Source organism: Nicotiana sylvestris, chromosome 9 (assembly GCF_000393655.2).
Source record: "Nicotiana sylvestris chromosome 9, ASM39365v2, whole genome shotgun sequence".
Taxonomy (NCBI): domain Eukaryota; kingdom Viridiplantae; phylum Streptophyta; class Magnoliopsida; order Solanales; family Solanaceae; genus Nicotiana; species Nicotiana sylvestris.
The window spans coordinates 61,030,167-61,042,362 of record NC_091065.1 but is presented as its reverse complement, the minus strand read 5'-3'; the positions used below and the strand labels follow the sequence as shown (position 1 = coordinate 61,042,362).

The 12,196-nt window shown below is 34.7% G+C and overlaps 1 protein-coding gene across 1 annotated transcript; it reads right to left on the bottom strand.

The window, feature by feature from the left end:
- Nucleotides 1–5,000: 5,000 nt before the first annotated feature.
- Nucleotides 5,001–8,948, bottom strand: LOC104239944 (LRR receptor-like serine/threonine-protein kinase RGI2). Its single transcript, XM_009794696.2, has 2 exons — nucleotides 5,762–8,948; nucleotides 5,001–5,671 (listed from the first exon to the last, which is right to left on the bottom strand). The coding sequence occupies exons 1-2, from the start codon at nucleotides 8,685–8,687 to the stop codon at nucleotides 5,181–5,183; spliced, it is 3,417 nt and encodes a 1,138-aa protein (XP_009792998.1). The 5' UTR covers nucleotides 8,688–8,948; the 3' UTR covers nucleotides 5,001–5,180.
- Between the last annotated feature and the right edge of the window lie 3,248 nt (nucleotides 8,949–12,196).

Below are 12,196 nucleotides of genomic sequence, written 5' to 3'. Positions count from 1 at the left end.
GTTTGTGTGGCTATAAATCATTGCATAAAGGTAAACCGGTTTCAAATATAGAAAAGGGGTAATTCGTTTTGGCACGGACTCAAAAGAAAATAGGTTCACATAAATTAAAACGAAGGGAGTACATTTTATTTATATTTTTATTATAGCTCAAAGACATTGTTTAATACTATTTATGTGATTTTTAAGAAATTATTTATTTATTGACATTAGAAACACGCGCAAAGCGCGTACCTTAAGACTAATATAAGTAAAGATTTAAGTTGTACTATACACTAATATGTAAATAATTTTGCACTATCCGTGTAACTTGATTGTATGGCAACTTCTTAATCTATTCTTTATGTTTCTATATTATTATAGGATAATTTTAGGGATAATAACATCTTTGGCTGCCCTAAAAGTAATAATCGAAAAATGTATATGTTTTAAGTATAAATATACATATAATATATAGAGAAATTTTCACAAACCACTATTGTTTAGTGGTTATTAGCTAGCTGTAGCTATCATTTACTATATTACTTCCTATAGCTATGTTTTCAGTTTTTTTATAGTGTATTCGATGTATTTAAGCTACTGTATTCATGAATACAGTAGCAAAACTCGGCGTGAAACGGGGGAGTACAACTAGGCAATTATTGTATTCGATTGTATTCACGATATGTATTTGTGAATACAGTAACGTAAATAGCGTAAATCGTGGTCTATTCAGTTGTTTTTAAATGGAAAGTGAATCAATTGACACAATAGACTCCTAATATAACTCAACAAACTCAATTATAGCACACAAAATTTATATTTCCAGTTATAAAAAATATTCTCAACCGAAAAATACCCCAAAAACAGAGCAATCTCCAGAGATTCAATCCATCCTTTCTTTTTTAGTGGTATCTTTACAAATATATTTATATACTGAAATTATATAATTACATTAAATACAGTAAAATACATAAAAATACATTGAATACATGAAGTATAACAGGTCATCTATAGTGCAAAAACATATGAATACATACTGCAGATACATTTGAATACATATATATATATATATATATATATATATATATATATCTGAATACATAAATTATATTAATTCAAAAAAATATATATGAATACATTCATGGAATATAGCGAGATAGTGAATACAATGAAATACATGGAATACAGTGAGATACGTTGAAATACAATGAAAAAAAGACATTGAATACAATGAAATACATAGAATACAGCGAGATAAATTGAAATACAACGAAAAAAAGGTAACAGACTCTTCAGGTTGCTCAGCCCCAAACTCCGTTGTCTTTGTTTAAGAACAATCCTAATGTCGTTTCGTCTAGAGGGTCGGATTCTGACTCGATACTCTCAAAATTTGGCGCAAAAACAAAAGAAATTGCCCCAAAATTTCACTATAATTTCATTTGCAAATCCCTCCGATTCATATTTCAAATATACAACCCCTCAAAATTTTCCCTCAATTCACCTTTCAATGGAAGATTTTGAACCTCCATCTTTCTTTCTAGGGCTTGATTTCAACATTGATTTAGAGCCCCAACCCACTGACAATAAAAATTTCACGAGACAATGGAGATGAATCAGTAGAGAATCGTAGTTGTATTCATGGAGAAAGACTGGCGTTGAGAGAGAGAGGGGGTGGAGAAAAATCTGAAAGAATGAGAGAGAAATATAATACAAAGCGTATTTTATGGCTTAAGGGTAGGAGGTGACCATAAATAGATATTTGGCTATAAAAATCAAAAAGTAGCTATGGAATATAATTTTTTAAAAGGGTATTTATTTAAATTAATTAAGGTATCAACCTTTGCTATAGGAGGTACAAATTCCTAATATATATGTTATATACACGATAAGTGTATATATTTTGGCTAGGCCCGGTATTAATTTAGTCTAACAGGCCCAAAATGAAAAAAGCTACTAGCTTTTAAAAATTTGCACAATGTTCCCGTTTTTTATGATCTTAGTGAAATGTTCCTCTTTTTTTACTTGAACATCATAGTTTTCCAAAATTTTAAGCTTGAAATTCTTGTTTGGTGGTGAAAACTTGAAGTTAATGATCGATTACCGTTAAAATTATTTGAATATTGATAATTTGTGCTTAAAATTTTAGTTCAAAGACATATTTGGTGATTAACCGTTAAAATCTCAAAACTTCATTGTTGGACATTAGAAAAGTGTATTGTTGGACCTTAGAAAGTTTTGAAGAAGACAAAGTGGGTCTTTTTGATTTGGTATTATTTGACTAAATTAGTATTTGGGGATTATTAATTAGTATTGATATTTGGAAATTTTGCTTCAAATTTGAGATCATTTGGAGCAAATTTAGGGTATTTTGATTGAAATTGAAGTTGCAAATTCAAAGAATATTTTGTTAAAACGACCTAGAAAAAGTATGTCAATTGGTTACAATTCGATGAACAACGAAATCTCTGAAGAGTAGAAGTATGACTATCAGGTAGACATCGATGAACAACTTAACAAATATGTAGAGTAATAATAGCCTCAACTCTACCAATCCGGTAGAGAAATCATAAATATACTTTTTTAACGGCATCCTCAATTCCTTGGCATGTCCCGTCTTTGTTCACAAGAGATGTCAGTATGGGCGGGGTCGGGCTAGCCCAGCCCAGCCCAGCTCACATGAGCTTTAGCAATTGATGGGCTGGTTGGGCTAGCCCACCATTTTGATGGGCCTTATAATGGTCAGTCCACCCCATCCCGTGGGTTGCGGGCCCCCACAAGCCGTCCCATCATTTTTTAAAATATAATTTATATTTTTTCTTTAAGTTCTAACCTGAAAAAGATAAATATTTAAAAGTTAAAAAAATCTTATTGAAAAAATTTCACAAAATTTAATAACTTTTTATACTGTTCCATTATATCACAATAAACGCTAAAAAGTAAACGACAATATACTTCATTCACTAAATGTCAAAACTCAAAACAGACTATTCCAGAGAACGTCCATGACACTTATGGGATATTCAACACATCATCTTCATCAAACACATTTGAATCCACTTTGTGAGAAGATTGTCTTAACATCTTCACTTTCATCTGCATCTACCATTCGTATGCAATATTAATTAGTTAAATATTAAGAATAATTAAAATTTTAAAACTAATTAACATTTTAAGACTTTGATCTTTTAATACGATGAGTTTAATAAATTTAAACCTTGGGATACTCTTCTTGATATTTTTGTGTCATATAATTTTTATATTTTATAAATTTTAAATACATATTTATATTAGGCCTACGGGCCGACCCAGTCCAGCCTTAGTTTAAGCCTCACAGGCCACGGGCTTACTCGGCCGGCTTAAAAGCCTCGTTTTTAAATGGTCTCCAAAATTCTTGCCCGGCTCTGCTAAGTCACATGTTGGATTGGGCTGGTCCAACGGGCCAAGCCCATATTATTGTTCACCTGCCACTTCTGTGTTGTTTCACCTGTAATTTGAAGAAGTCTCGGTTTACTGGTCTCTGTTAGATTTTGAAACAACATTGGATATAACATTCCAAGACCAAAACTTGAGACGGCATAAAATCTAAAGAGCTCTCTTTTCCCACTTCTCCGCATCAATATTAGGTGCTGGGTAAGTGTTTACCCTGACTCTATCACAGTTGGCAGACATCTCTTCCCCTGGTCCTTTTGTTTAACGTTAAGCTACTTTTGAGCATATTGAAGTAAACATCATAGTACAGTTCTGATAAATATACTCGTATGTCTTTATTTAAATAAGAAGATATGGTATATCTAGACCTGTCAAATGGGCCGGGTCGACCCACGAACCGGCCCATATAACCATTAAAATTGACTCTTTAACCATCCCATGACCCACGAAACCTAATCGGACCAACCCATTAATTTAAGGGGCCTGGGCCGGGCTATAATATTTTGACCCACTGAATCGGACCCAAACCGGTAGCTGACTAACAGGTCAACGGGCCCGGACCAGATCACACACACATACACACACATATATATAGACAAATGATAAAAAATTGAATCCAACATTGAAGAAAGAATTTAGTACCAAACACTATAAGGCGTCTTGTCGAAATAGTGGAATTCCATATGTTTAGACTATTCGTTATAGAAATAGTCGAATTCCATATGTTTCTCAAGTGTTAATGTTAATAAAGTATGTTTTTTCTTTCATTTTTATTCTAACTGGTTTCAAGGACACGTAATAATTTCAAGTTTATATATATATATATATATATATATATATATGTGTGTGTGTGTGTGTGTGTGTGTATAAAGTTTGAAATTTTTACTCCCCCCGTTTTAATTTATGTGAACCCGTTTGACTGGGCACAGAGTTTAAGAAAAAAATGAAGACTTTTGGAATTTGTGGTCCTAAACAAGTCCAAATGGGGCTAAGAGTATTTGTATGGTTATAAAAGCTTCTCATTAAGGGTAGAGTTGTAACTTTAAACTAAATTGTTACCAAATTTAGAAAGGGTTCATTCTTTTTGGAACGGACCAAAAAGGAAATAGGTTCACATAAACTGGAACGGAGAGGGTTTCATTTATTAGTTTTTAACTTTTTTTAATTAACTTGGATTCGGCCCATTAGGGCCTGGGTTAAGAGATTATGGGTTACGGGTCCGAGTCGGGTCAACATGTTTTGATTAATAGGTTAAATCCAGACCGGCCCTTGTAAGAAAGTGAAGTGGACCGGCCCGGTTAAGTACCCACGGGTCAAAGAGTCAATGGGTTCGGGTCCGGGTCGACCCATTTAACATGTCTGTATATCTACAGATCATGCACTGGAAGATATGGATACTCTCAAAAAGATATGAGTTGTTCAGAAAGCAAGGCAATTAATTCCTTTGGTAAATATCCTGAGCAAGCAATTGATCTTGTGGATTCTGCTGATATGGAGAAATCATTGACATTTACAACTACCCTTAAAGAATGAATTGTGATATATTAGAAAAATTGAAGATGTCTTATTAAGTATCAGAAAGAATATGGCTCTAGACATTTTTTTTACAAATTTCTGGTCATTTAGCAAACACCACAAAACACACTAAACAAATTCAAGCAGAAACATAACTAGAGACTAGAGAGTGAGCCCAAAAAACAAAAATCTGACTATAAAACTAAATAGAAGTTTGCTTCTACATCTTTTGACTCGAAAACTATTGAGCCAGGTATCTATTTGAAACCAATCTTGGTGTTGGAGGAAGAAGAAGAATGTAACAATGAAGATGCAGAAAAGCTTGTCTTATTACTTTGTAAATACAAACTATGCATCTTTGAAGATGGTCCTCCATCACTAGAACTCTTATTGTCTCCATCTTTGAGGAGCATATCAACTTTCTGGTACTCTTCTCTCTCGTGTCTTATCTCTTTTAGCATTGCCGCGACATCCTTCATTGTCGGTCTATCATCTGGCGATGGATTAACACATAGCATAGCCACTCCTATAGTCTGCATCATCTCCTCAATTTCTGATTTGGGCCGAGCATGTAAACTCATATCCAAGACTTCAGCATTGCCTCTTTTTTGCCTTACCCAATCCACAATGTGTTGTCCATCTGGTATGGTTGGATCAATTGGTTGCTTTCCTGTTAAAACCTCCAAGACAACAACTCCAAAGCTATAAACATCAGTTTTCTCGGTTATCTTCATCATGTATCCATACTCTGCACAACATGTTTAATACATATGCATTAATTATATAATATCTAGTTGCAGTGTTATGTTGAAAAATGGCAGTATGGCTTGTGACTAACCTGGTGCTATGTATCCATAGGAGCCAGCTACTGTATTGGAGGATCGTGCAAAATCTCCATCATCGACAAGTTTGGCTAGACCAAAATCAGCAATGTAGGGCTCAAAGTCGAGGCCAATGAGAATGTTGTTGGCCTTGATGTCCCTATGAACAATTGGAGGTGTACAATCATGGTGTAAATAGGCAAGCCCTTGAGCTGCACCAAGTACAATCTTGTATCTCAACTCCCACTCCAAGCATCCACCACTTCGTTCGTGTAAAACACTACCTAGGCTTCCATTAGGCATGTAGTCATACATGAGCAACCTAGTGTTTTGATTCCAGCAGCAGCCTAAGAACCTCACAATGTTTTTGTGACGGATTGAGCCAAGGGTTTTTACCTCAGTTGAGAAAGAATCGCGAACTTCTCCACTAACTCCACACTTTGAATTTTGACAGTTATATCCAGTTGCCAATGTGGTTGGCCATAGCTTCTTGACTGCAATTGCTTCACCATTTTCAAGTTCTGCACGATAAACAATTCCCGAGCATCCTTTTCCAATCACATTGGATTCCACTAAGCATCTCAAAATTTGTTCCACGGAAAAATTCAGTTTCTGGAATGGGGTAAACTTCCAAGGTGATGAATCCCCTCCTCCCAATTCAGAATCAGTATCTTCTCTGCTCATTTTTCTGAGTCTATAAACTGCCAGCAGTCCAAGGATTGCCAAGGCTACAGTCATCACCGTAAGAAGTGCAATCGCCAATTTGAGCCTCCATGATCGTCTTACATTACTGTATCTCATCATTTCCCCGCCTCCAGCACTACTCAAGAAACAAGAATCATGTCCCAAGGAGCACAAGCCTTTGTTGCCAGCCAACTCTGCTGCCGATAATTGCCTGAACAACTTGTTATCAGGGAGGTAGCCAGTGAAATTGTTGTAGGAAACGTTCAAGGAAACCAGATTCTCAAGCCCCGAAAGAGCCAATAAGTCTCCTCCAAGCTGATTGTGGGAAAAGTCTAGTACTGAAAGTTTGTTCAAGGCGGATATCTGTGGTGGGATAACCCCAGTCAAGACATTCCAGCTCAAATTCAAGGCAATGTCAAGTGCCTGAATGTCAAACAATTCCACTGGCATGTTTCCTGAGAGCTCATTGCTGCTTAGATCAAGCAGTTGAAGGCTTGAGCAATTGCCTAGAGTTGGGGGAATCGATCCAGAGAAGGCATTCTTACTAAGAACAAGTCGGTTAAGGGAAGTAAATTGACCATAGCTAGCTGGAATCTGACCGTTAAACTGATTCAAGGAAACATCCAAAACCTCAAGCCTACTAAGAGAAGAAAGAGAGCTCGGTAAAGTGCCACTTAGAGTGTTATTAGATAGATTCAGCATTTGCAACGCATTGCAATTGCCTATCTCCTCAGGAACTGATCCTTTAAGATGGTTCTCAGAAAGATCAAGAAAACTAAGGTTGTCTAGATATCCTATCTCTCTTGGAATTTGTCCACTAATTTTATTGCTAACAAGTCGTACACGGATAAGAGAACTACAATTACCTATCTCAGGAGGGATAAAACCAGAAATATCATTGGAAATCAAGAGAAGCTTGGTTAAATTATTTAACTGAAAAAGGTCAGGGGGTAAACTACCAGTGAGAGAGTTGTGCGATAAATCCAAAGCCTGTAGGCTTCTGCAACCAGCCAATGCAGGAGGAATGCTTCCCTTAAGCTTGTTCTGCCAAGCAAAGAAGACATTTAACTCCTTCAACTGTCCGATTTCCGGTGGAATTGACCCTGATATTTGATTAGTGTCCATTTGCAACTGTACCAGATTTGTGGCATTAGAAAGAACAGATGGGATTGAACCAGAAATGTTATTGTTACTAATCATCAACTCTTGAAGATTAGTAAGATTCCCAAAAGTCCAAGGTATGCTTCCACTTAAAAAATTCAAAGAAAGATCAAGAATGACTAAACTTTTGCAGTTCCCAATTTCATCAGGAATTGGACCATCAAGATTATTTTGCCAAAGCAGCAACTTTTCCATTTTCTGAAGCTTTCCCAAATCTGCTGGCAATGAACCTGATAGACTATTTTGGTACAAATACAAGTCAACCAGCTCTGAGCAGTTGCCTATTTCAGGTGGTATTTGGCCAGAAAGCATTGTAGTATAAATTGACAAAACTTGAAGCTTTTTCAAATCACCCAATGATGAAGGAAGAGAACCTGAAATTTTAGTGTCAGCAAGTCCCAAAACTATTAAGTTGTTGCAATTCCCAAGCTCAACTGGTATTTTCCCATCAATATCTTTGTTCCCTCCTGCTCTTATAACTTCCAAAACTCCAAGTTTTCCCAGTTCAACAGGAAGATTCCCACTAAGCATATTGTCAAAAATAACAAGATTTTTTAGGTTAATGCAATTGCCAACCTCTACTGGGATTTCTCCTGTCAGTTGATTGGAGTTCAAAATCAAATCTTGAAGGTTTTTCAGCTTACCTATAGTTTCTGGAATGCTACCAATAAGACTATTTGAACTGACATCAAGTGTTACAAGTGAAGTGCAATCTCCAATGTCAAGTGGGATTGTTCCAGTGAGATTAGCACCAGAAATGGTTAGTTTTTGAAGGGATTGTAGAGAGGAAAGATTGGAAGGGAAAGGAAGAGCCAACTGAATGGATTGAATATCAATTTCTGTTACAAAAAGATGAGAAGAACAAACTATATGAGACCATTTACAAGGGTTGAGGTCTGATGGATTCCAGTTTGAGAAGTCAGTAGGAATTGGTGAAGTAGTGGAATGAAGCCAAGAAAACAGCACATGAACTTCATTGTTTGCAGCATTGGAGCAAAGAGTAAAATGATGGAATAGAAGAAAAGTGAGGAAGACAAGAAGATAATGGTGATTTGGGGGGTTCAAGAATTGCCTCGACATTGGCATTTGCAATGGCATCAACTTCCAAACCACAATCTTCTTAGGTGAAATGCATTGGCTCACTCTTAGAGAAAGACTCAAAATGGGATGTTGTGTGTGTGCTAATGTTATAAATGCAAATCAAGTGGGGTTTATGAATATAGTAGTAGTAGCACGTAGCAGAATCTAGCTTAGCAGGGAAGCAAGAAAAGAAGAGACAAAAGAAAGAGGCAACAATAATTAGTGGAGTATTAAAGATTTGAAATGGCCACAAACAACTCCACCATCTTTTCACCTCGGGGTTCTGTGTTTACTCTGCATTATTATTAGTAAGTACTATAATGTTAATGAAATGAATATGTAAAGGGAACATTGAAAGATTTTTCCACGCTACAAGCAGATGCCACCATGTGTTGTTGCATTGTTTTCCTCAAAGCTCAATAGATGACATAGTTGGTCTTGCTTTGGTATCTGAGCTCAATGCCCCTCCCTTTCTCTCTCTCTCTTTGCCTTATTGATGCTTCTACGATTTTCTTTTAAAGAAAGTTAGAGAAAGAAGAAAAAAAAAACAAATGAGCACTTCTCTTGGAACTCAGTTATGTGGTTAAATTTGCTGAATGTCGTTTCTCCTTACTGCCATTAGCATTTTCCAACAGTGAGATGTTAAAAAACGAGGCATTTTCTATGCAGAAAGAAAAGAACATCAAATGGTAAAATGTTTGGTTGAGTGGTAGTGCCACCAGGGGATACAATACTTTCAGGAAAAAATTATTAGTGTGTTTAAACCAAACAAATAAGTGCAATACATATAGCTTATGTATAAACTTTCATCATTTTGTACACCAAATGCTAAAAATTATTTTCTAGATTGTTAATGAAACAAATTTGTTTAATGTATGTTTATGTATATAATCTAGTATATATATAGAGAGAGAAAGATAGAACATTGTATTAATACGCGTGTTAAACACAAACGATGAAGATACATTTGCTCCTGCAGTGGTGCAGTTACCTATTAGCATGTATGGAAAATCAAGTTCTTAGGGTAAAGGTAATTAGTAGTGAAAGGCTTATTAATTTCAATTCTTATAATCAATTTGGCAGCTTTCAGCAATATAAAGTTAGGTGATTTATCGAGTTGATATTTATTACAATTATTTTATCTTTAATTAGAGATTTCAAATTAAACAGTGAAGTACTGGATAGTTAAAAATATACTATAGAATAAGAAGAGGACATTGAGGTAAATTAAGGGGAGTGAAGGAGGACCCAGATTTTAAGGCCAAATCATGTGGCAGTAGTGTAGAGAGGTTCATTTTTTCAACCTTACCTCTGACGACACACAACTGCTATCATGTGGAGTATGACTTTTAACATATTGTAGTAATTAAGTTAGGATTATTTAACAGCAATGTATGGTACATATGATTTCATACTAGGTGGTTACAATATTTACCCTTGACTATGCCCTTAAAAAGCTAAAGGTTAAAATAAATATATTAGAGAGCAAATATTGCTGAACCTAAGCCCTAACTTCTAGGACTTACCTTGGGAACATCCAACTATGGAATCTTTAGCTCTTTTTTGTTTGTTAACATCACGTTCGCCGTATCCAAACTCTATTAAATATTTTTTCAAAAGATAGCTCTTCTTTTTCTTATTTTATAATGATAATACGCACTGATCAGTTTTAATAGCAAAAAAATAAAAAATAAAAATTAATGTATTGAAAGTTTGTTCCTAGCCAATACCTTCCTGAAAATACTCCTTATATTCTTTGAACTATACCATATCTTTTAATGATTACTTCACTAATAACATGAAAATCCTCGTAACATTACACCTGGCCCAAAAGAATTTCAAAGTTGTAGAATCGCATATTATTTCGCACATGAGAAGGAATAGAGAAACCAACAAGACAACTAGTGGTCAGTAGACCTATGATTCAAAGTTGTGAAATTACGGTTTGACTTGTGAAATATTGATTAATGAGCAGCCCCTTTGAAGAATTAGAATAGCCATTTCATTTCTTGGCAAAATATTGTCAGAAGGAAAAGAGTAGTTCTTGATAAGGTACTATGCACTTCATATTTAATTAAATATTATATTTCATAAGATATTGTAAATATTTCTTGATTTTTTTTAAAGAAAATTTTATAAATAGTTTTAAAAGTATATATAAAAAATTATATATTTATATGTCGGGTTGGTTCGAGTTATTTTAATCAATACTAAACCTAATCGGATTTTTAATCGATTTGGTTTAATTTTTTGATTTGGTACGACTTTCCGATTCGATTTGTACACCCTACTTTTAACAATACTGGATATTTAGTGGTGCTCTTAACATGTTGCCATTTATGAGAAAATCCTAGAACAGAAGTTTTAATTTCCGGCAAATTCTTTTTCGTATATTGACTCCACATATCAGATCTTTGGCGAGAATCACTTGGATTATTGAGAAAGAAAATCAGAGAAGGAGAATCGATGGTGGCGACTGGCGGCAAGCAAAAAGAATTCTACGTGAGGCAGAGGAAGAGGAAGAGAGGAGAGGAGAGAGAGAAAAAATGGTGCGACTAAAATCCTGAATTGAAGGGCTAATCACGCTATTAGGAGTCGGGAAAATATATGCAAATTGAAACAAAAATCCAATTAGGTTTGATAATTACCAAATTTTAGTTAAACCGAAAAATCCAATCAGCGAAATAGTTTGTAATTTAATATATATATGAAAAATTCCTTTAATTTTGACGTTAGATCTAGATGTAGGGACTTTTCACCAGAGAATTTTTACGGGGTGGACTTTTTAAGAATTAATGTTCAACTTTTGAATATGTTAAGAAAAATTATGCAAATATAAATACCTACTAGTATATATGCTTCTTTTCCCTTCTTCCTTTTTTTTTCCACTCTCCCTTATCTTCTTTCATTAAATTATGAATAAAATACACAATTGAATTAAAAATAGTAAGAGAAATGTACGGTAGAAAATTAAAGATACATTACTTATTTGTGATCGGAATTAAGCGTGCAATATTTCCTTCAGCTTACGGTGTTGATCCCTAATTATTAGGATTGGTTTGATTGAAAAAGTTGAAGAACATCATTGTTGAATTTTGTAGAGCTTGTAATTTTTTGTTGAAGAAGATAAAGTATATCTAATGATTTTTGAAGGTTTTGATTGAATCTGACCATTGAAAATTATCAGAATTTGTATTAAAAGGTTAGGCATTAAATTTGAATTAGTTTTGAAGCATAAAACATGCAGTTGAACTTCTACATATCAAGTCATGATGATCCGTCCGGATTTTGTGGCCAAATTTGAAAATCGTCAAGAATTGATAGCCATATTCTGGCGACCCGTCAGATTTTGTGACGATCAATCAATTTCTATTAATTCTTCTGCAAATCAATTTATGCAAAAAAATAAAATAAAATTAACGATGTCAAAATTTAAATGATGACATAGAAAGATCCTATTTGTGCAAATTGCCCTTCACCCGCAGTCTATTAAAGAATTTAAGATTTGAAGGGACAATCAAAATTGT